At 58.0% G+C, this 24,592-nt stretch overlaps 1 protein-coding gene across 7 annotated transcripts in view; it reads right to left on the bottom strand.

Moving 5' to 3' along the window:
* Nucleotides 1–1,734: 1,734 nt before the first annotated feature.
* SH3PXD2A (SH3 and PX domains 2A) overlaps nt 1,735–24,592 on the bottom strand; it is a 227,367-nt gene continuing 204,509 nt past the window's right edge. For 5 of the 7 annotated variants that reach the window (XM_032880869.1, XM_032880879.1, XM_032880904.1 and 2 more), the window contains 7 exons: nt 22,845–22,958; nt 18,832–18,915; nt 13,896–14,013; nt 9,737–10,074; nt 8,571–8,620; nt 5,793–5,912; nt 1,735–3,849 (listed from right to left, as the gene is read on the bottom strand). In XM_032880869.1, the coding sequence (XP_032736760.1) occupies nt 1,882–3,849; nt 5,793–5,912; nt 8,571–8,620; nt 9,737–10,074; nt 13,896–14,013; nt 18,832–18,915; nt 22,845–22,958 (2,792 nt within the window). In that variant the 3' untranslated portion in view covers nt 1,735–1,881. The remainder of the gene's footprint in view (nt 3,850–5,792; nt 5,913–8,570; nt 8,621–9,736; nt 10,075–13,895; nt 14,014–18,831; nt 18,916–22,844; nt 22,959–24,592) is intronic. The other 2 variants (XM_032880887.1, XM_032880922.1) reach the window with 1 other exon arrangement.

Raw genomic sequence — 24,592 nt, 5'->3', positions numbered from 1 at the left:
GCAGAAGAAAAGAACTAATTTCAATTTTAAACAAACTCACAAAGCAAAAGGAAACCAAATCTCACCACGGCCCTTCAACAAAGAACAGGCACGGTTTGCTGTAGCTGCCAGGCATCAGTGTACGGCGAGGGAGGAGGGCTAGGGAGGTCCCCAGGCGAGGCCTCCAGGGGCAGGGGGCTGGGTAGGGTACTGAAGGCACAGAACACGAGGTCCCATGCTGACCTTCAGGCAACATACACTGCCTGGGTGGGGAGCAGGGGGAGAGGGAGGGCCTTTCCTCCGTAGAAAACACCAACCCTTCGTCCGGGCCTCTGGCAGCTGAGCCAGTGGCCGCGAAGCCCGATCAGTCCACAAGCAAAGGCACGTGTGGAATTCCACTCCCAGCAAAGGGGGAGTCCTTGAGGGAAGCCGAGGCTTCCAGAGGGTCCCCTCCAAAACGTCAACGACTGAAAGAAACAACCCACAGTTGACAGGGACTTTATTCTCTCCTCTTTTCACGGGGGGCACTGCCCCTTGGGGAGACTGGGTCGGCTCCCAGCCTGGGGGTCCTCCATCTTTTCGGGTACCTGTGGCATTGTGTGTGTGTGGGGGGGTGGCTGGCGGTGGCCGCCCAGTTGGGGCCCCCCTCAGCCCTCAGTGGGGGTGCTGGGTGCTGCTCCACAGTTCACACGGAAGGGTTTTGGTCCTGCCCAGGCGGGAGAATGGACACAGAAGGATGGTCCTCCAGCAGCTTGAGAGCTGCCTTCTCTCCTGCACGTGCCCCCTCCCCTCTCCTGGGGGGAGTCGTCTGCACGGGGCACGTCTGCCGCGTCAGGGAGTTGGGCCTTCCGCGCCCACGCCCTCTGGCAAGCGCCATGCTCGGGTTCTGTCCGCAACAGTGGAAACCAAATGAAAGGACTTTGGCTTGTGGAGGGAGAGAAAGTGAAACGCAAACAAAACCAACAACCTCCCGGCAAGAGCACAACAGAAAAGCCACATCTGGTCCTCGTCCTGTCCCCCATAAGGCTGACCGCCCTTGGGCCCCCGAACAACCCCTAAAATAAGACCAAAACCCAAGGGCTGACATAGAAGCCCCGAATCAATAAACCTCTCCCAAAACATGCAAAAGAACTGCCCACCCAGAAACACCCAAAATAAAGTCTGTGCAGACGGTGTAGAGACTGACGGCTTTGCCCACCCTCTCTGGGAACTCTGGGGCTGCTGGTCCAACACGGACGGGGTGCCCCAGGCAAGGTGCACCCCCTTCTCAAGGCCAGGAACAGTGATGGGTAAGCAAGGTGGTCCTTGCTGGCACCTGCGGAACCGACATACACTGACAGGTGGCTTGGCCCAGGGATAGGCTGAGCTCCCAGGAGACACCTTTAAGCCACAGTGCCACCCGCGGTGGGTGGTGGCAGTCCTGGCGAAACCAGCATAATTCACTAATACAGGTTTAGGACGATCCGAGGACGACCTCCAGCGGCGAGGTGCTAGCCACAGAAACCAGGCTGGGGGTGGGGGGCAGGGGCAGGCCCCGGAGGCCCACTCCAGATCCGCAGCCAAGGCACAATTAGAGTTTCCCACTGGGCCTGTCCCAAATGCCGCTGGGTCCGTCGGCCAAGTCACTGAGGTGCCCACAGGGGGTTCAGCTTTCTCGCCTCTGGTCCCAGGGCTGGTGCACCCGTGCCCGCTGGCTTCCCTGCTCCGTGCCGGTTCCCGCCAGACCTTGCCTGCCAGCCGGGGGAGGGGGGGGGACAGCCCGGAAGGGAGCATGGCAGAGCTCACGCATTCTGCAGGGTTTAACGTCCTCCCCCACCCCCTCCCACTTTCCCTTTCCCCTTTGTCTTCATCCCGCCACTCATCCACACCCAGGCTGGATGGACCCCTGCCCACCCCCCACCATTAGTTCTTTTTCTCCAGGTAGTTGGAGGGCACCCAGCCTTTGAAGGGCTTTGCCCCATCCAGGATCTGGCAGTACCACCAGCCGTTGGGGTTCCTCTCCAGGACCTCCATGGACACACCCTCCTGGAAGCCCGCCGTCTCCTCATCCCCCTCATAGTCCGCGATGGAGACATATACGTCTTTGAGGTTGTTGTGGATGAAGTGGGACTTCTCGATGGGCTTGGGGCGCACAGGGGACACGGGGATGCCGTGGCGCTGGCCGGGCAGCAGGGGCGTGTCCGAGCCCTGGCTGGCAGCCCGTTCGGGCAGGCGGGCCTTGGCCTCTGCAGCGGCCGAGCGTGCGGTGCTGAAGGAGGAGTTCCGGCGGACTCCTCGGAGCCCGTCGGTGGCCGTGAGCGACTCATTCCTCCGCAGGGCACAGGACAGGTTATTGTCCTTGGGGGGCGGGGACACGAACACCGACTGAGGCCTCACAGCCACCTGCCGCACACCGTTCCTCAGCTTCACGGCGCTGGCAGCGGAGGTCTTGCTGAACCCCCCGGGGGGCTTGGAGGGGACGGGCGGCGTCGCCCTCTTGTTCTGGTTGACGGTGTTCAACGCTTGGACCCGCTTCTCGATCTTCTCCAGGCTGTCGGACTTGCCCTCGTGCTGCTTGTTTTTGGGGCCTACCGTGTCTGGCTCTTTGCCAGCGGGGTCGGGCTGCTCGTTCTCGCCGAGCACCAGATAGTGGGAAGGGGCCCAGCCCTCCAGCTCCCCAAACCTCACGTACCACCAGCCGCTTTCCAGCTTCTCGAGCACCTGGACCTCCACGCCTGCGGGGAAGCTGATCTCCGAGTCCTGGACTTTCTGGTAGGCACTACACGTTGTGTAGGAGGTGGCCTGCCCTTCCGGTCCCTTCTTGGTGGGACACGGGGGTGTGGCGGCTGGGGGGGTAATGAGGTCAGCAGAGCCTCTTCGGGAGCCCTCACTGGGACCTTCAAAAGCCGTCTGGGGGGGCAGCTCTGAATCCTCGCTCTTTGAGCCCTTGAGACCACCGCGGAGCTGGCCCGTAGGCCTCAGCTGACGCCGTAAAGTGCTGATGTCCATCTTCTCCTGACTCTGGGACTCTGCTCGGTTCAGGAACGGCTTGGGCCGGACTGACGGCTTGGCCCGGGCACACGAGGTCAGCCCCGCCTTCAGGTCGGCATCCCGCTTTGGCCCGACTGGGGGGGTGCCACGGATGCCTGCGTCCGAGGCGGAACGGGGCTTCAGGTCCCCGCTGTTCTTGGACAAGGAGGAGGAAGAGGAGGAGGAGGAACAGGTGGTGTTGATGGTGATGGAGGAGGAGAAGGAGGCCGAGGAGTGGTTCTTCCCTAGCTCCGCCTGGGCATTCTTCTCCGCCTTGAGCTTCAGGAGGGAGGACGACTTGGGGGAGCCCGATCTGGGGGAGTTTTTCCTGGCCAGGGATAGAGGGGAGCCCCCCGGGGACTGGCTGTCCCGGGAGGAGCGTCTGGCTGACAGGGCGTCCTCCGCACACGGCCGGAAGCCTTCGTTCTCGTAGATGGTCTCCTCCTCTGGCGCCACGTCCTCTGAAGAGCCGCCCACCCGAAAGCGGGCCCGCTGCAGCGAGGAGGCAGGTGAGGGCCTGTGGGCCTGGCTGGGCCGCCTGTCTCCTGAGCCACTGTCCTCCGTGGGCTCCTCGCTCAGCTCTGGCTCTGAGTCGAAGCCAAAGGCGGGGATGTCATACTCGGGCTCCTCATACTTGAGCTTCAGTGGGGAGTCCTGGCTCTCCACAGAGCCTGCAGGGCCCTCCTCAGCCTCCTTGGGCTTGCTGGGGGGCGCAGGGGGGGGTACCTTGGGCCTGGTCAGCGTGCTGGTCCGGCGGCTCAGGTTGGGCTTCTTGCGCTTGTCGATGTACGATGCGGGGGCCCAGCCCTCCTTCTCACCGATCTGCACGTACCACCAGCCGCCAGAGTTCTTATCGATGACCTGGGGGAGGGCAGAGCAGACCAGTGAGCCAGGACGATTGCTGGGCCCTACAGTGTGCCAGGCTAGGACGCAGGGTCTCCATTTCACAGCTGAGCCAAGTGAGCTGCTGAGTAAATGACCCAGGGTAATACGTGCTGGGCTGGAATTCAAACCCAGGTCCCTATCACCTCCTTCCACTGCCCCAGACCCTCTCCCTTGGTCCTCCAAGTCTCCATCACCACCCCTTTTCTCCCTAGACTATGTACTTAGAGAACCTTCCGCTTCTGGTCCCTACAGAATCCAACTCGCAAGGCTCCATAGGTACAAAAAAAATGCTTTCCACTGCTCCTCATCCTACCCCCAATATTGCTAGGTCCTCCGTTGGTAAGCATAGAAAAGGTGTCTCAGGTCAGAAGAGAATGGGAAGATGCAGGTGAGCTGAACTGGGAAGTAGGGCCTGTGCCCAGAGCCACCCTGCACAGCTCCTCCCTGCTGTCCCTATTGCCTGTGGTCATTTCACTGCATGTGGGATCCCAATAAAATCCCACTGGCTGGAAGGATTTCTTTGGGTTAAATGATTTCCTGTGGGAGGGATGAGGGTCTTTTAGTCATTTCCATATTAGTATAAACTAGTTCAAGGAGCTTCTTTATTAACTATAATTTGAGATCAGCTAAAGGTCAGGAGTGTGATGCTGGTTGTGGTGCTGCATTTGGACTGGGGAACATAAAGGGAAGATAATTTTGGGCTGTGGGACACTCTTGGAGAAAGACGTATTTGGGGGTCGGTGGGGGAGCATGAAAAACTGGCACCAGGACAAGAGGAGCAGGGAAGGGAGAGAGAGAGAGACTGCCGAAGGCAAGCTCTACTTGAGATCAGCTCCCTGTAGCCCCACCAGAGAGGAAAGACTTTTCTCTTTCCTTTGGTTCTATAGTCCTTCCTTTGCCCTGCCCACCCCATACTTAAAATTTAAGTTTGTTAGATCTCAAGTATGATAGTTTGGTTAGATGGTGAGCTTTGGAGGCTCTCCTGGAAACCTAGGCACCACTGACAGAATGACTTCTGCACATTCCAAATTCAGTTCCAAATTCAAGACATGTGATTGAAAACATTCACACCAGGGACACCATCCCCACAGGTGGAGGCCGCCCAAGGGCTCTTTGGACAGCGGCGGGGCGGGAGGGGGCGTCTTAATTGGATTTAACTGCATTATTACACAGAGCCACTCCAGAGAACTGACCCACATCACAGATCTCTGCCCCCTGCAAGGGCCACAAAGCAGAAGCTCCTAAATGCCAGGCTGGGGGTTGGGGGAGCACCACAGGGTCTGTTACCACACTGGCAGAGACAAGTAATCAAAGCCCGGGGAGAGAAGTGACCGTATCAAAGGCCAGAAGTGCCTGCGGTGTGGACGTAGCCAGAACCCAGGTCCTTAGTACTTTGGCTGCGTGGACCACAGTCTCCCAACAGCAGTACTTGCTAATGGGAGTTCTTCAGAATCTTGGCCCCCAAGGTGCTTCTAGGAGACAAAGTGTGCTGGGGCCCAGTGGGTCTGGGCAATGTTGCTATTCTAGTCCCCTCCTCTTAGAGATGCACAGTGACATCCCTACAGCATAGGCTCTGACAAGTTCTGCAGTGAAAACCATACAACTGGGTAGATTTTGTGTAACCCACTGTCCTTCAAACCTACTCAGCCACAGAAGCCCCTCGTGCCCAGGTGCCTCCATGACCAGTGCCCACCCACCAGCTTTGGGAAATGCTGCTGTGAGGGCAGCACTGGGTGGAGACAGGAGTCCTGGAGTCTGGCCCTGACCATGGCACAGAATAGCTTAAGGCCAATTTTTATCCCCACGGTCTTGCTTTTGTATCTTTCCTGCCCCCCACCCTCCCGCCACGTTGCCAGGCAGGCATAAATGGGAACCACAGCAGGTCTTTGAGTGGCTTGACTTAAAACCCTCAGACTCACCTCCGCCTTCTGCCCGCCCCGAAAGCTGATGCCATCAGAGATGCACGACTGGAATTCGGCAATGGTGTAATACTCCACCTCAACAGAAGGGGGCTCTGGCGGCTTCGGCAGCTGGAACCCCTAAGGCAGGGAAGGGCTCAGTGAGCAAAAGCCACCTGATCAGAAGGGCAGTAGAGGCCAAATGTGGTGTGTCCAACCAGGCATAGGAACTCGGGCCTGAGAAAGGATCTGTCACCTGAGGCTCAGGCCGTATCCCCCCAGGAGATTGTTCTCCTGAGCAGGCTTTCCACTAATATCAATGATTCACTTGAAACTCCTCAGAGCTTCGAAATGATCAGTTAGTAACAGTAATTTCTACCCCGACATCTCTGAGGTCCAGATAGATGCTTCAATGGCCAGGTCCCCATAGTAAAATTAAAAATCAGAGAAGCCATTGTAACAAAGCCTGTGCCAAGTGCCCTGTGGGAGGAGAGCCACATCCTTAGATGGAGGAGAAGGGCTGCAGGGGTGACATCTGCCACCTCTTTGGAGATGGGGGAGGGGTGTAAGGGGGCGTGGAGACAGAGACCGGTGAGGAAAGCCCATAGTGGGCCATTGCGATGATGCCAAATGGCCAGGCAAGCACTGACTAAAACTGACCCTCTGTTCTGTGGGTAGGTTAGAATGTGCTGGATTGGTAACACTGATCCCAAGCATGACGGTCAACGACATTCAGAATTTGGCTGCGGCCATGACTTCTGAGCCTTGTTCATTTACTTTACGAACATCTTTTGTGCATCTTCTGGGTGCCAGACATTGGTCCAGGGCACTGAGCATTTAACAGTGAACCACGAGGACTGCCCTCTTGTCCCCATGAAGCAGACACCCCAGTTTCATCTGGTCTCTGCTCTCATCAAAACGGATTTCATGCCGCCCCATTACTTTCGGTAGGTCCCAGTATCATACAAAGGGATTAAAGCAAAACAAACAAAAAGTGTGGGGGGAGGGGGAGCAGGAAGGGAGAGGGAAGCAGCTGTGGTGTAACAGGAAGACCTCAAAAGACCTTGGCCTTACAGCTGGACACATGTGGGCTCCCATCCCAGCTCGGCAACACACCAGTTGTGTGGCCTTGGGCAAAGCCTGTGACCTCTCTGAGTCTCAATTTCCTTGTCTGTGAAATGGGTCATGAAGAGGAGTACTGAGCTATATACATAACTTCTGGTCCAGCCAAGGACACAGGAAGAGCTCCACAAATAGAAGCCAGAGCTGACCATTCCTTCTACAACACCATCCTATGGCTTGGAACCTTCTGCATCCTCACCACTTGGCCTATCCAAACCCTGCCAGTCACAGCCCAGCTGCCCTGGGTCATAGTGAGTGAAGGGCGGGAGAGAGCTGGTCTGAGGGACCAGGTGCAGTTCAGGCACTTGCCCTGCCCTGGTGTCGGGCCCTGCAGGCATGTGAGAAAATGGGTATGGCTCAGGCCCCGGCCCAGCCCTGACCCCCGCCAGGTGGGGGTTCAGCCGCGTCTGGCTGGGAACAGCAGCTGCGTCTGGCTGGGAACAGCAGCCCTGTGGCCACAAGCCCCACATCAGGTCCGTGTGGAAGGAATGACCCCATTCTTGCCAAAATCGAGTCTGCCTGAAAATAATTTGCTGGAGCTGAGAGAGATGGGAGGACAGGAGAAAGCACCATTTAGTCATGGAAAACTCGAGGGGACCATGACATAGGAGCTTCCCTGGGGCTTCTGGCTAGGGCAGGGGTGGTCCCATTCCCATGGGACTAATCCTCAAAACCCACTTACTGATGACCCACTCTTCCAGAGAGCACCGCTCTCCCCTCTCCAGGGCAGAGATCACGATCATGGGGACCCTTGCCACTAAGCCCAGCAAGACTTCCGAGACCTTTCTCCACATGGTGTGGCAGGCAGTCCCTCTGAATGCTGACACGGGAAACAGAAACCCTCACACACCACCCCACTTCCTACTTCCCGCAGCCCTAGGCGATGGCTGCCACCGTCCCCATCACAGAGATGAGGAAATTAAGCTTCGCAGAAGGTAATGGACTTGCCTTGGGTCTCACTGTTCCCAAGTGTCAGAAGTGGACTATGAATCCACGCCCGGCAGGCTTGAAGCCCCTCTTTCCACTGCACCCCACTGCCCCCGAAGAGAGTTCTCTGCTAGAGCTCCCAGCCGGCTCAGCATCACCGCCACCTAAGCCCAGGACCCCAAGTATATATATCTGCTTCCCTGATGTCTGGACCCCGGGACCCCCACCTCCAGGAGCCAGGGACCCCAGCAAGTTGAGCCTCTCACTTTCAGCACACGCGAGTCCTGGCTATGTACCCCAACCAGAGGGCGCTCACTGGGCTGCCTTCCTCCTCCCCGACTCCGGCATCCACCGCAGCCATTGGCTACTACTGGGCCAGGAAGGCGGAACCGAAAGGCTTCCAGGCGCACATGGACAGCTGCCCCGTTTCCAGCCCCTGGCAGTGCCCTGGCCGGTCACTCCCGCTGGCCAGTCTAAATGTTTATGTCTGCCAGTGTAGTGGCTGGGATGGACTGACTTAGCTTTGGAGCACAGCGTGTTTCTGAATATAAACTGTCCAGCGAGGGCCCTGGGATGGCTGAGATCCCCAGGCTTTCCTCTCTGCCCCTGGCCCCACAAAGCTGGCAGCCCAGTAGGGCTCTGGAAAACCCCTGGACTGATGGGCACTGAAATGAGACCATCAATGAACTGGAGCCGACACAGTGCACCCCCGGAGGCGGCGAGAAAACAGGAGAAATTCAGTGCACGCACCAGGCTGGATTCTCTGCGAGGCGGAGGCCTTGTCCTTAGGTTCGGGGAGCCTAGAACAAGAAACATGGCTTCAGAAAGCCCAGCCAGATGATGGGCAACAAACCGTGCTGGACCCTGCCTTCCCTAGGTGCAGTGCCCCCCGCCCCCAATCCTGGGAAGTTTCTGGTTCTGTCCCACTGGCTGGAAGAACCTGTGCTCTCAGGCACTACAGTTTCTTCACCAGGAAACCATGGATCTTTAAGCTTCCTTGGCTGGGTTTCCCCTGACACCCAGGGGATCCACGAACCCTCTAAAATGATGTGCATGTTTCAAAATGTAGAGACACAGCAGCATTTTTCAGGGGAAAGGGTAAGTAGCTCCATCAGATTTTCAAAGTCAGGAGCAGAAATTGTGTCTGTTTTTCACTCACTGCCAAGTCCTTAGAAGCTGGCACGGTGCCAGGCAAGAGTGGGTGCCCCAGAAACACTTCCCAACTGACTGTCCAAAAGGTTTCAAGCACAAGAGCTCACTTAAAACCACGTTCAGAACTTAACCGAAAAACAGCCTTCCTCCAGATTTTGAGGATGGCTGGACATAAAGAGAAGCTGGTCTCTTATAATGTAGGACAGTTTAACCTTGAACTGAAGATGCCGTTGAGCCAGAGAAGGGCAGAGATTGTGAGGGGGCCAGACAGCTGGGTTTCTTAAGGACGGGGGATTGTCCTGAAGACTGCCCTCTCGGACTGCTCAGAGAGAGGTAAACCATTCCTTCCAAGTCTCTTAGGCTTCCAGTAACTGGCAGGAGGTGACAGGGTAGGAGGGAAGGAGGGCTAAGGCCGGGAAAGAGGTTCTACTGGCTGTCAGTCTGTCAAGCAGCCTTGCGCAGGGTGCAGGCCTATTTCCCAGCCTAGGGGATACCCTGGTCTGTAAGGTGACCACTCCTGACTCTCTCCTAGGGAAGGAGGGGCCACCACCAGCTCATGTACCCCTATAACTGACCTTCAGTGCAAGGGTCATGAGGAATGGCTTTGTCTGCTCATGATCAGCATGAAACAAGCCCACAGAGTGAGGCTAGGGTCAGGGTCAGTCTAGATCTCAGGAGGAAAATGGGATGGGGGTCTCTGCACCCTGTGACCACTTTCTAAAAGAGCTGCGTGGGGAGGCCATGGGGGCCAGGGAGGCTCTTACTGATCTGGGCCCTCTGAGGGGCAATCCTGGCCACGGCTGGCGAGCCCTGGGCCAGCTTGGAGACGCTCCTCTCAGGGACGCCCAGGGCGCTGCCATTGGAAGCATTACAGAGGATGGGCAGGCTGATCTCCTTCTTGGTGATGGGGGCCTCAGGACCCTCGCCTTCGGCCGGCGGAGTCTCCTTATCCCCTGACGCCTTCTTGTTCAGCAGGTTGCTGATCTCCATGATGTTCCCGATGATCTCCACTGGGCCTGCTAGGTTTTTCTTGCGTGCGGGCAGGTCGTCCTTGGCCTTCTTCAGATAAGAGGCTGGCGCCCAGCCCTCTTTGCCCAGGTACCTGTGGGGAGGGGTGGGACATGGCATCTCCTGAGCACTGCTGCCTGACCTCACACCCCAGGCTCCATCTGGCTCAGCCCAGCTGAGCTTTTTGTATCGTGTTCCCCGAGACACCTGGCAATGCCACTACTCTGGAGGGAAGCAGAACTGAGGGCAGGTGGCAAGGACACATAGAAGACCAGTTCTTCCTCTCTGCCTCCTTGCTCTCTGCCTGATCTTTCTCAGTGTGGGTTCTCATGCTCTGCAAAGTCAAGCAAACATAGGACCTCAGGATCAGAAGACTCCTCGGATTCTGAGCTGCCCCAAAGGTAGACTTCACCGTGGCCTGCTACCTCACAGCAGAGAGGGCAGCTCTAGAGAGAAGACAAGAGCAGGTGTCAACGCCGTGCATTAGCTGGCTGGCCCCTGGCAAAGGGAAGCGATCAGAGAGGTGGAGCAGCAGCATAGGTAGGAGAAGGCGGGAGCCCCGAGTTCTGGCCTCTGGTCCCTTGATCAAGTCTCCACCCTGGAGCTCAATTTTTTTTCTCTTCTGCAAACTCTAGGGACAGAGTAGCTGCAAAGATTTATCAAGAAAGATAATTATATTGAGACCAACTAGGGAGAGGCCTATAAAGAAGAGTGACCCAGTGAGCAAGATACCAGTGCTACTGCGGGGGTGATGGACAGATCAAGTTCACAGAACAAGTCCATAAACAGACTGATGCCAAAGGCAACATTTCAGGGACACCTGGGTGGCTCAGTCAGTTAAGTGTCTGCCTCGGGCTCAGGTCATGGTCTTAGGGTCCTGGAATCAAGGCCCACATCAGGCTCCCTGCTCAGAGGGGAGTCTGCTTCTCCCTCTCCACCACCCCTCTGCCTGCTGTATGCGCTCTCTCTCTCTCAAATAAATAAGTAAAATCTTAAAAAAACAAGAAAGGTAACATTGCAAATTAGTCGTGGGGATGGTATCAATAGTACGATGGCATCGTAGGTAGGGATGAGGTATCAATAACCCACTTGGAGATGACAGATTACCCAATTAGGAAAAGCAAGTATGATCCTGGCCTCACACCATAGAGCAAAATAAAAAATGCAAGTTGTGAATATTTGCTTTATCTTGGGGGTTGAGAAAATCTTTCTTAATAGGACTCCAAAAGCCAAAACCATAAATGGAATGACTAAAAGCACATGACTGGATAAAATGAAAACCTTTGGTATGGCAAAACCAAACCAAACCAAAACAAAACAAAATGAGAACAAAAACCCCATAAACAAGAGCAAAAGGCAAATGACAGGGCTGACTTAATTTGAGGTGATCTGATGGCTTCCGAAAACAAGCTTTCTCCTTTTTGCCCCAAGCCCATGAAGAGCTTACTTCCTGGTCCAGCAGCTGCTGGCCGATGCCCCTGAGACTGGGTTGCAATGTCCCTGTCTGCTCCTGGGGATACATCTGGCTCTTTGGAATGACTCCTCCATGCCAGATGTCTGACAATTCCCCCTCTCCTGCCTCCCTGATCTGACCTTGGTCTTGGGTGTTCATTAGGTGAGAGAAAAAAGAATGTGGAAGCTAAAGTTTCTATTAGCATGTCTGAGCTTTGCTGGAAAGCTCAGGTAGGAGGTGGCTCCTTATGTTCACACCACTGGAATGTACAGGCAGGCTTCCCAAGCTCACCGGCCTGGCTCCCGCCCCTGTCTGGGGCTTGGAAGGCAGACATCAGTTACCAAATGGATGGAACTCAAGGGGCTGGCCTGGCTTCCCAAGGTAATGGGTGCAGAGAGAAGCACAAAAATTTCAGGGGTGGTTGGGAACGGAAGATGTAAAGATGCCCTATCTTACATATGAGACAAGAACCAAGGCTCAGAAAAGCAAAACAAGGAGCAGAGGGCCACAGGCTAGCCATGGGCAGGACCAGGCCCAAAAGCTGGTACTCCCACATTTCAGAGAAAAGAAGAAGAACCTGCTGGCTGTTGGGGTGTTTTTCTACAAAAATACTGGGGAGATGGGGAGTGGGGTCTCATGGGAGTGACGGTCAGGCCTGCGCCCTGAGTGCTCCCATTTCAAGCCCTGTTGTGTTCCTCTGGTGTTAACATGGATAAAATTAGATTCTGGGCAGAGAGATGCAGGGGAATCAGGAGCGGCTGTGTGTGTCTGGGTCCAACTGTGCTCACATCTGCTTTCCAGCTCTGGAGCACGGAATGACTCCAGAGGGAAGCAAACTGGAGAAGGAGGGAGAGAGAGAGAGGGAGGGTATGTGTGTGTGAGGGGAGAAGGGAGAAGAAAGACAGGAAATGAGGATCAACACAGAGCCTGGAATGGTGGGAAAGAGCCCATTTCAGGGGGTGTCTGGCAGCCTTTTTAAGGTGGACTCTTTTCAGGATGGTTTTCTCAGTGGAAGCTCCTGCCAGCTAAAGACTTAGGCTATGGGAACAAGAGCTGGCGAGAAGAGATGGCTTGGGGTGACCTTGTTGGTCCTCTTAAGAAACTAAAAAACCCCAGCAGCCTTATAAATAACCCCCAGGCAAGTGGCTTAGCTTACCAGCCTACCTTAGAATGTCTGCTGGCCTTCCCATGTTGATCCGCAGTTGCTGGATTTGGGGGCTGGGTCTAGTTTCTTAGAGAACGTCAAAGTCTAGGGGCTAGTGGCTTTGGGCAACATCTGTCCAGGCCTACGGTCTTGTCTCAACCAACAGAGCAGAAAGGGACCCTTCAGCCCTCCTGACCAGTATGCATGGGGCCATGGGCAGGGGTGGTCACGTCTTGTCAGGTCACATTAAGGCTGATTCCTGTGAGGCCAGTGACCTTCACCCTACCTGTCAGCACAGCCCAATCTTGACACCACCACGGTCTGCCGTGGTCCGAGATACCATCGGATGAGTGCCCACGTCCTATCGGTCAATCCTGTTCCCACTGTGGGACACAGCTCAGAGCACTCATCCTGCCCATAGCAGGTCCGGGGTTCTTAGGTGCGAGGGGCTGAGGAAGTGGTCTCCAGAGCCCACAGATATGAGACTGTCTGAAACTGGGTGAAATCATCACAGTTAAGCTGCTTCCAAAGCACCCAAAAACATTTCCTGCGAATAAGGTCCCCCCTGGGAGGGTGCTGGCTGGCCTCAGAGTCCCAGAGCAGAGGGGACTGGAGGGCATGACCTGGTAGGGAAGAGGTGAGTGAAGCCCAAAGGCTTGAGTGTGCTTCCAGGACTGCCAAGGAAGCTCCCCACTCCCCTCCCCACATTCCCAAATGGTTTTCTCAGCTGGGAAATGCAATTAGGCCCTGCAAGAGGCGGGGGGCAGGAGAAGGAGGAGGCCTCTGACCTGGGCCTGGGCTCAGGCCTGGCTTCTGACCTGGCTCTCACAGCCCTGTGAGCCAGCCCCGCAGAGGGGAACAATGTGGGCAGAGCCGGCATCTGGGGCCCCCCAGTGTTGAGCTGTGGGCAGCAGGGGCCGCCCGCCGGGACCTCAACAAGGCCTGCAGACGCCAGCGCTCCGGGCGGCCTGAGCTCCATAGCGTACCAGGCAGCCCAGGCCAGACACAGAAAACCAAATTTAGATGTGCTGGACCCTCTTGGCAGACGCCTGGGTCCGGGATCGCACCACCAGCTGCAGGCAGAGCCGGGACCCCTGTGTCCCCCGGCCACAACGCTCTCCACGTCAACCTGTGTCGCCCTGGCCGCCACCATCTCTGCTCTCCACATCCCCGGAGAGAAGCCGCAGGACGAGTGCTCTGGTCGAGCCGTGCAGCTGAAGCAGCCGAGCCTGGGCTCTGGGGGCACCCACCTGCCCACGGCCGCCCCACAGTCAGGGAGGGGGACAGAGGGGGCTCCTTCTTCTGCTGAGGCTCCTACCTGATGTACCACCAGCCCTCCAGATTCTTCCGGATCACTTCCACAGTGACACCCTTCTCAAAGCCAATCTCGTCCTTGCTTTGGCTGGTGTAAGGCTGCACGGTGACGTACTTCTCCTCTGGGGGAAGCGAAGCAGGGAGGCATGGTTATCTGAGGCTGGCGTGCAGGCCCCTCATTCCTGTCTTCTCCCACCCTGGCCTGGCCCTACTTAGCCGGGGCCTCACTGCTGCTCCCAGTGTGTGCAGAAGCCTGCCAGGGCCTCAGGTGGCCTGACTCTCCCCGCCTCCCAGCCCGATAACAGCCACCACAGTGCTGGGGCCCGGGTCCTCAGGGCTCCCAAAGCTCCCTGGGTGGAGGGCACAGCTAGCAGAACCTGCCCCTCATGTGGCCTGAGCCAGTCAGTCCCTGGGATGTCTGGCAGCCCCCCGCCAGGGATGCGCTCCCCTTCTCTGAACATGCCACGCTTCCATCCGTGCCCCCGACTGGCTGAGGCCCTCTCCCACCTCCACCCCATAAGTCCTGCCTCTGTCTGACCTTGCAGCAGCTCTAGGGGCTCCTTGGTGAAGCCTCCTCTGACCACTAATCTGAACACCTCATCAGATCACTTTCCCCAGAGGACTATGGGGAACATGTGTTCTACGGGAATGGTGACCTGTGTTTTATGACAAGCATTCAGTGGCCAAAGGATCAAAGGCAGCCCTGGGTACAGCTTCCCGGAGTGCCGAGCCGGCAGGCACGCTGAGCTGACCACACAGCTTGGCAGTGCCTGTCTGGGGAGCTGCCCGCAGGGTCCCGTGTACCCAGGAGCCTTGCTCAGGGTCCCCTCTAGTACTGGGAAGGATGCGCCCTATGGAACTCAGAAAAAGCCTGGGAGGACAGGTGTGGGGACAGCCCTGGCTTCCTGAATCCCTTCAGCTTTTCTCCTGCAGGGGCCCCTTGCAGCCTTCGCCTGGGCCCTGGCTCAGGCTTCCAGGGAGGGGCTTCTCTGGGGACCCACAGCTGGCTGGCCACAGAAACCCTGCGCCTGGGTGGGGAGCCTCCCCAGGGGAACGCTCACATCTCAGGAAGGAGCACACATCCCCACCCTCACCATCTGGGAGAATGAGATGCTGAGCTAGACAGAACTGGCCCCCTGGCCACACCCTTTGAGCGGGTCACGCCGAATTCGGTCCCGGCTCCAAAGGGACTAAGCAGAGCATCGCCTAAGGGCAAGGCTATCGGAGCAGCGGCACTAAGTGGGAGGCTTTCCAGGAGCTCAAAATAGCAGGAGGCCGGGTTCTCACAGGCCTGTCTCCCTCCTCCCAGCTCCTGGACTCCTGGGCTGGACTCCGATGGGTGGCCTGGTCTGAGCCTCTGGCAGGAGTCGGGGAGGGGGGCAGGTGCCACCCCAACTCCCAGTGGCAGGAGGGCCATCTGTTCACTACGGATTCTCGGGGTCCGGTCTGTAGCCGTGCGCTGGGCCGAGGTGACAGCTCTTTCTGGGGTGGATGTGGCTTCCCTGCCGGGCTGCAGGGGACATTGCTGAGGGGCCCAGCCGCATCTGAGAGGCTGCCCAAGGCAGACGTAGGTGATGGCCCACGGGAGCTTCCACCTCTCTTCAGCGTGCTCCGCGCAAGGTGAAGCTCTTCCCGGAGGCAGGCCTTTCTCACCATCCACTAACTCCTGGAAGCTTTTGGTTCTGAGGAGAGCTGCCAAGACTGCCTGAGAACCTCGTCCAGCCAGATTCTGACTCGGGCCTTTGAGAAGCGCCGTGTTCTGCAGGCCAGCCCTCGGCGCTCCTGCCGGCTGCTGGTCACGCTCCATCTTCCGGTGGGGCACGGTCAATCCCGGCTGGCGCCGCGTCCAGAAGGGCAGTGCCAGGCCCCCGAGGATCTAGGGTTCTGAGGTTAGGGTGAGGCGAGGCCTGGGCTCCACATTTTGCCTTTGTTCAGCTAGACTATTTTTAAAAGCCTGTGGTTCCAGCAGGAAGCCATCATTAAAGTTTTTCCTAGGCAAAGTTGCTTTGCAGGGAAAAATTACAGTCCTCCTCTTAGGGAGATCAGAGGGGCCCTGTCCTGCTGCAGGGTGGTGAGCAGGGCCTCAAGCAGGACATGTGGGCTTGGGCTCCGGGGCTGTGAGCAGCCTCTGCAGCCTCCAGTGTGTGGGGTGCTCAGGACAGAGCCCCGAGGGCCATGTAAGTGCCTTGCTCTCCCCTGATCCTCTCCGGGAAGGCAGAGCCAGGCCCCTCTGTCTTACCTAGGGAAGCTGAGCAGCTCCTGCCAGAGGTCCCTGCTTAATGGCCCTCACGCTGCCATGAACACAGATGTCTGGGAGTTTAGAGTCCCAGGAAGAGGTCTGGCCAGCTCAGAGGTGTGTCCTGCCTTGTCACCGTGCAGGTTCCAGACGACGACCATTCTGAGGGCAACTCTTCCAGTCGGTCTGGGCGGGGGCTGACTTCTCTATCCCAGTTGGCTTAGATGGCAGAGGTGTGGCTTACCTCCATGTAGACACGTGCCATGCAGGCCTCAGGTTCCTAGCTCCCAGGTTTTGCCGAGGGAGCAGCAGAGTGGGCCCCTCTACTGGCCCAGAGCTTCAACCCCACCCGGGGGTGGGGAACCGGGATGGAGGATGTCTGGACTGGAATGGTCTTGGGGTGGGGGCTAAGTCATTCGGGGGGTGTCGGGTCTCTAGAAGAGACTCTTAGGAATCCAAGTGGAGGAGAGGGGCTCTGTAAGCTCTGGTGGGCACCTCAGGGTTTCTGGGAAGCACCGAGGCCATGGTCATTCTCATGTGCCATCAAAGGTTGGTGGCAACTTGGCCCTAGGGAGGGCTGCCCAGGCCGCCCACTGGCTGGGTAGGTGGCTGGCTGGGGGAGGTGGACAGGCCTGTTTTGGTTTTGGAGGTGGGGGCTGGAGAGCCCTGGAGTTTCCAAAACCACAGACGCCTCCTCTTTCAAATGCTTTCCCCTCTGTCAGCAGTCTCCCTGGCTCCCCTCCCGGCCCCCACAACCTCCCCAGCCCCACGGTAAGAGGCCTTTTGCTTCCAAAGGCCTGGCTGGTGGTGGGGCTGGGGAGGGGAGGCCCTAGGGAAGCATGGCCTCTCTCGTCTAACTGTAGATGACCTGCTGCCTGCTTCCCCCCACCAGCTCCACTGCTTGCCGCAGAGTTTCTCCCTGCCAGCTCTCTGAAGTTTGTCTTGGCTGCCTGATTTAACTTAGCCCTGATTTAACTTAGGGCTAAGACTGGGAAATAATGCTATTTAGGTCCCTTATTGGAGAGAGACAGAGAGAGGGAGGGAAGTTGCGGGCTTGTGTTCACTTACATATTTGCACATGGCCGTTTGCACATTTGCGTATGGCGTCTGTAGAAAACTACACATTTCATTGAATGTGCATGTCCCTGTGCCCCACTGTGTGTACCTGTGAACGCACTGTGCGTATATGTGGTGAGGGGTCAGGTGTGAGGCTGTAGGCGCTGCCCGGGAGGGGCACCTGAGCTGTGGCCGTGAGCAGCCAGCTGACGCATTTGTGTAAATGTGTGTGTGGAACAGTCTACATGTGCGTGCACAAGTGGGATTGTGTGTGAGCAGGTGGGTGGGCTGGAGGCACCATCAGGGCCGTGCACGAGTAGGAGCATTTGTCACTTCTGAGTGGCTGTGACCTTATAGGGACAGAGCTGTGTGTGGAGCTCAGTGTATGATGGTGCTCAGAGCAGATGCCAGAGGGGAGGGGGGAAGGCCAAACCTTCGTCTCTGCTGTCTTCCTGGGCCGCATCCCACTGTCCTCTGCTGCCAGGGCTCAGGGCTACATCCTGGCCCGGCCCGGCCCCCCAGCCATGCTGCCCCACTGCTCCTAGGTCTACGGTGCCTCTGCTTTATGTTCAAGCTTGTTCTTGCTGTTTCCACGAGGTAGCCTCCTGCCCCCAACCAGGCCTCAGGGTCCGAGTCTTGCTCCACCCACTGGATAAGCTGGGCTCCGGGCTCCTGCAGCAGCCGAGGCTCCGGGCGTGACACCAAGCCAGCCACAGGCAGTGGCCTCCTCCGGGCCCAGGCTTGCTGCTGCCTGGGGCATGGTCTCTGAGTTGTTCAGGAGCAAGCTCTGGGGGTGGGGGAAGGGTCACAGGCTCCCTGCTATGCTAGAACACGCCTTTCCAGCTGTGTTCTCCGCAGGCTAGAGAAACAGGCCCCCCTGGCCTGCGGGCTTTGGAGACGTTTAGGGGTTTGTTTGGGGGTCCGGCCCAATCTCTCTACTCCTCAAGCTCCTAGATGTTGGAAAGGTCCTAGACCTACAAATGTCTCAATTCCCGATCGTCCCAGATGGCAGGCCAGGAGCCTCCCTGGAATGTTCTCGATCAGGCCCCTCACGAAGTGCCAATGCCCAGTGCTGAGGACGCTGGAGGCTCCTGGCTGAGCCCGCTGCCGCATTCAGCACTGGTGGGGGCTGTGCTCCAGGACCAAGCCAGGCTGGGCTCTTGCTCCCGTTCCAGTTTCCCCGGAGCTGGCTGAAGGAGGAGGGCTACGGGCTGGTCCTAAGCAGTTGCTAGGGCAGCTTCGGCTGGGGGAATACCTCAGAGGAAGCGGGCAGCGAAGGGTGGAGGACGAGCGGGACACGCTCCAGACACACCCCCAGTTCTCTTCACCTGAGGCTTCCGGGGCAAATGTGGCCTTTCTTAGTCTAGCTGCTCCCACAGTCACATCGCGAGTCCCATGACCTCACCCACAGGATGCTGGCAGAAGCCAGACCCGCCCCCAGTTCCCAATCACGCTGATTCCCAGGCAGCCCCCTGCGCCCTCCTCCCCGACACGCCCCAGCCGCAGAAGGTGAGAGAAAGTCTGGCCACCGAATCCAGGTGAGGAGGCCACAGGGAGGTGAGGGGCAGAGGTGGGAGAGGAGGCAGGGCATTAGCGAGTGAGCGAGAGGAAGAGAGGTGGCAGCTGCGGGTCGAGAGAAGCCAGTCACCTCGGCTGTGCTGCCTGTTGACCATCCCGCCCAGCGTCCACCGGCGATCCAGACGCCGCAGATGGGCCTTGCGTCTCTTGGACACTGGTGTGGGAGATGGCAATGGAACACGCGGCCGACGGAACCAGCGGAGAGAATGGAGATGAGGATGAGATGGGATGGGGCAGGGGAGGGATGGCAGGAGGGAAGGTTCACGCCCCCAAGTCCTCCTCGCTGGGACTAAGCCCCAGTGCCATGCACCTGCTGGACGGGGGCAGATCTGCCTGGTGACACCACTGACACCCGGGGAAAGGCCACGGTTCATACTCGTGAGCCCAGGAGGGGCTGAGAACTTTGAATCCTAGCACCTGAGAGGTGAAAAGGGTCCTTGGCCCCAGCCTGGCACAGGGACAGCCCTCCAGGCAGTCCAGGGGCCCAGCACAGGGCCTGGTAGGGGGCCGGAAGCCAGGAAATGTTGCGGAGTGAAATGCGCACAGAAATGGACACCATGGGCCTTGGTTCTGCTCCTTCCCTGCATACTGCCCGCTGGATCTGCAACAACAGGGCTTCTCAGGGCTGTAGACCCCTTTTGTCTACCCACCGTCTCTGGGGTGGCTCCTCTGGTTGCTGGGGGCCCAGCTCCACAAGCCCTCTGCCTTCCTCTGGGATGCCACGAGGAATGGACCCCAGACCGGGGCAGCACCCCAGAAGCCCCCATCTCGTGGCATGGCAGAAGCTGGATAGCACTTTGCCCAAGAATGGGGGAGGGAGGCCAGCAGTCAGGGTCAAAGCAAACTATCCAGACACACCAGAGCCAAGCCCCGCCAAAGCCTCCTGGGGAGCCTTTGCTTTTCTTGAGGGAGGAGGGGGTGTCTCGTTTGACCTGCAACTGATGAGCAGGAGGCCTGGACAAAAGGTTGGAGGTACGGATTCAGCGGAGGCCTCACTGCCAGGTTACTGTGTCACCTGGGGCAGGCCTCTGTCCTTCTCTAAGCCTGTTCCTCACTGACACCCCCACCCTGGCATGGGAGGGGACAAGGGACTCAACAGGTTCTGTGAAACAGATACGAGGTCCTGTTGGAGGCCAGATGGGAAGGACTCGGACAGCTGACCTCCCGGGCAGGTGTGTCCTGTGGGCTCCCCGTGGGCAGAGGGGTTCGGCTGACGCCCAGGCCGGGGCCCCTTCATAAGTGCTATTTCTGCAATTGTAGCCATGCACAAGGACCGCTTCGTTGAAGCCTCACAAAAGCCCTGAGCCGTCGGCACCATCCCGTTAGAAACGGGAAGCCAGAGACACAGGGGTGTTAAGAAATCTGCTGAGTAACACAGCTAAGGGTTGGGGAGCACACAGATCAAGGTGGTCTGGCTCTGGAGCCCAGGCTCTCGGCCTAATGATGTTTTTCCCCTTTGACCCTGTGCCCCTTAGCCCACCGGCAACGGAAAGGGCCCCAACAAGGGGGTGGGTGCCGATGCAAACCCACCAGGGAGGAAGGCTCTGGGGCATGGGGGCCCGGGCAGAGACCCGGGTTCCAGTTCTGCCTGTCACAAACTGATCCATGGGCTCCGTGGAGGGGACACCTCTCAGGACGTCTGGGAGGCAATGGATCAAGCACTTCACGGGAGCATCTGGCCAGTGTTGGGCGTGGCCATCATCATCATCATCATCATCAGTGGGTAAGAGGGTCTTCAACCTCTACCCTGGGCCTCCTACCTCCTACCACTAGCATTTTGGAGGAAGAGGAGTACAGGCCAGAATGTCTGATAAGAGAAATAAACCCAAACAGCCAACTGTCTCTTTTTTCCAAAGCAATGAAACAAACACAAATCGTTAGGGGAGATTTGATGGGATGAAGGCTTCCAATTTCTCAGGACCCAGGGACCTACAATGGGATGGCAACAGGCCTGGAGAAGAGATGGCCAGACAGGGGAACCCAGGTGGGCTAATCTCTTAGCCACACGGAGGTGGGTACAGAGAGAGACTGGTGGACACACCACAGGCGCTGGGGCCTCAGGCTGGGAGACGGAGCCCCGAGCCCTCCTGCCAAGCAGGGTGGAGATGCCCAAGGTATGGTGATGAAATTCCCAGCTGCCCAGACGCTGCTGGGGGTACTGGCACGCCGGGTCCTACTGGAAGCATGCCGAGGAGTCTGTCTGAAAGAGGGTCACCCCGCGTGAACAGGCACACACACACAAATCTGCGCTGCCACCTGATTGTTTGTCCAGCAAGGTCAAGGTCATCTGCCACTTGCTACCGCTCACCCTCTGCAAAGCTCTCTCTTCAAACCAGACAGACTTCTGTGCACACGCACCTCTCCTGCTCCTTCCCACCTACTCCGTGTCCTGTCCTCCCTCTCCTGATGTCTCCGCTGACATTCGTGGCATAGCCTTTTCAGGCGGGGCTCCCATTACACACACACACACACACACACACACACACACCCCTCTCAGAGTTGCTTAAGAGCGAAACGCCTCATGGACAGACATAGGGTGCAGCGGTGAGGAGCACCGGGCCAGGAAGCTCAACTGAGCCTCAAGCCTTATGAGGACGAGCGTGCAGCTAACGGTCTGCGAGCTGAGGGGATGATAACGGTGCCTCCTGGGGGCGGGGTGGGGAAGGCTTTTCAAACGCCAGGCCACACACCTGGGAGTGAGTAAGACCTCAGTCTACACCCTAGGGATTGTTAGTCCCGAGAGATCCCGGGGTGAGGCCAGCACGAGGAAGTGGGAGGGAGGAGCTTGGGGGCTTACCTCCAGCGCCGCAGAGACCCGGAGACAACGCTGGGCGCCAGCTCTGCCCCAGCGCTCTGCAGCAGCCAGGAAGGACCGACCACCCAGCCTGCGCACGCAAACCCTTCCCGACAGAGCTTAATCGCTGGAAACCCCCGCAGGGGCTGCAGCCCTGGTCAAGGGACTGAAATGAAGCATTTACACAGGAGGAAGGGTAGGGCCGCAACCGCCCGCAGGAACTGACAGTCAAGGGGAGGCTGAACGGACAGCTGGCGCTGTGCTTGGCGGGCTGCTTATTTTGGCCTGGGCGGCATGGGATGAAGGGTGGTGTATATGGGGGGAGAGGGGAGGGCAGGCGTGGAGGCGGGCCTCAGGCCCGGGTGACAGGCCTCCCTCGCCCTGGCGCTCAGACGGGCCCGTTTGGACCGTCCATACTGACCGTTAGGGCAAGCATTCCTGCCAGGACGTGGGGGTGCTGGCAGTCACTGGGAGCAGGCAGCCAGGAACTGAGGTGCCTCAGACTCACTGGGCTCCGGCGGCGTGCTCTGGCAAACACCTGAGTCCACAGACAGGCTACCCAGGCCAGCGCTGGCCTGGAGGGCTGGGGGGAGGGGCAGGCTCTTTGAAACCCAATGAGAAAACATCAGAAAAAACCCACCAGGCCCGAGCTCATCAGAGGGGCTGGTGGTGCAGGGGCCACTCTGCGGTTCCTGCTACACTGACAAAGGACTCAGACCTGCGGTCTGCGTCTGTATTCTTGGCCAGGGCAACAGACGCCCAGAGCAGCAGAAGCTATGCACGCACAGCCCCCTGGGTTCATCCCTGCAGAAGAGAGCACGGCGTGGGATTGGGGAGGCAAAGCTGGGGGTCTCTGTGGGGATCCCCCGAGGAACCAAGGGCTTCTGCAGGGAAAGGGAGCTTTGGGGTCCAGTCCTAAGACTGCTCTCTCCAGTCTCTGCCCAGAGTTGCCAAAGCCTGAGATTCACAGTCCAGGGAAATTTCTCCTCTCATGTGAGCCCATGTAGGGACAGCAGGGACAGACCTGGGAAGGGAGGTGAGCTCATCGGCTGGCCCCAGTGAGATGGGGTCCCCAGGGAAGGGGCTGGGACATGACCCAGCTCTCTTGAGCAGTTCTGATGGTTTTAGGGAGAAGAGTGGGAACGCTCCCTCCAGAAGAACTGGGTTCCCTCCAAGGGCCAGAAATGGGTGGGCACCAAACCCTGAGGATCTCGAGGCAGCCTGGTCCCCACATGTGCCTCCTCATGTGCCTCATTATCTCCCTGCCCCTTGAACCTGCAGGCCCTTACCTTCCCCAGTCTTGGACGTGTTGATGTCTGAGTCATCCCGAGTACCATTCTGGGCCTCCAGGTAGGTGGCAGGGACCCAGCCCTGCTCCTCAGAGGTGCTCACGAACCACCAGCCTGCAGAGGGGACAAGAGAGAACACAGTCATGAGTGCCCAGAGGGATGGGGGGCAGGAGGGGACAGGGCACAGAGCTAGACATCCTGGGCACCCAGCAAATGCCTGGGTCACGTCTGGCCTCCAGAAGCCTGTGCTACACGGAGAAGAAGCCAAATGCATCCCCCGAGGGGAGGCCCCGATGGACAGTGATCCACACTTACACAAGTGATGGAAAAATTTAACAATGAGAATGAAACAAGGATATATCAAATGTGTGAAAATCACCCTGCAGGAAAAGCCGAGGACGCTCCGGCTAAACACAGAGACCATTCAGGTCTCTGAAACCCAGTGGAATTACTGGTGTGGTTGGGAGTTTAGCGTTCAAGGCTTTCAGAGGGATCCAGAGATAAATGCGTCACGGTGACCCACGGATGGTGGCTGCGCCCCTTTCCCATCGCGGGTCAGTGGCATTTGCACTTCAGTGCTACTCACGGCTGCCCTGGACTGTGTTGACATGTCAGTCACCCTAAGCAGGCACCACACCCTTGAGCGACCCTTCACGGTCATGGCCAAATGATCAAAGCTCACTGGTTTTCTTTCTTGTTCAGTAGCACGTTCATTTATCACTTAAACAAATGTTGACCACGCAAAGCACCCTGAGCACCCAGGTCCTGGGCCCCCACCCACTGCCGTCTGTCTCTTCTCAGAAGGTGTTCGTCACAGGACCTTGTCTTCGCCTCCATCCCACTCCGATCCTTCTCTACGCCCCAAGCCATCTGGCACCAATTCTCTTTTCTATCTACGACCGAGCTCTCTGTTTCCAAATATGGATGGTTCCCTGGCAAGACATCCCGGGCTTCTCCCGGGGCAGCCCAGAGACCCCAGAGAAGGCAGGGAGTGGCTGCCTGGGGAGGAGGATACTGGGAGCCTCCTGGCTGCTCCTTGCTGGGAGGCAGAGGCAACTGCCTGAGGGACAGAGGAAAACAGTGGTGCTCCTGCACAGGCCCTCACCATCCTGAGCCACCTCCAGGGTCTTCTGCTAGGTCCCCACTGCCTCACGGGACAGGCCTGGGGGAGCGAGCAGCCTGTGCTGCTGTCTCGAACGCCCACAGCACCTCGCCCTCCCAGGAGTTCCAGAACCCTCTGCATGCAGCTCTGCAAAGCCCCTGAGACAGGTCTGCACGCCACCATGACGACAGATGTGTGTCACTGCCTACTTGTCCACACAGCACCAAGAGTGAACCCCAACGTAAACTATGGATCTCAGTGACTGGGATGTGTCAGCGCAGTTTCATCCATAACAAGTAGACCGCTCTAGTGTGTGTGGGGGGGTAGAGTTCTATGCATGTGTGGGGGCAGGAAGCATACAGCAAATCCTTTCTGCAGCTCGGCTTTGCTCCAGACGTAGAACTGCTCTAAAACACACCAGTCTTAACCAACAAACAGGGAAAAGCCTTACACGAGCGGTCTGGAATTTCAAGGCCCAGGCCTCTTTGGCTCAGGGGCCTGAGCTGGGTCCCTGTCCCCTTTGGAACCCAGGGTGGATGCCTTCCCCCACTTCCACTCCCTCCCCCACCAGAGTCGGTCTTTCCCCAGAGTGGGATGGTGGGGGGCACATGAACATCCTGGGCCACCGAGGGGGCTCCCTGGAGCA

Source organism: Lontra canadensis, unplaced genomic scaffold (genome assembly GCF_010015895.1).
Source record: "Lontra canadensis isolate GAN:19392208 unplaced genomic scaffold, GSC_riverotter_1.0 scaffold3, whole genome shotgun sequence".
In the NCBI taxonomy this organism is placed as follows: domain Eukaryota; kingdom Metazoa; phylum Chordata; class Mammalia; order Carnivora; family Mustelidae; genus Lontra; species Lontra canadensis.
This window is presented reverse-complemented; position numbering and strand designations above follow the sequence as displayed.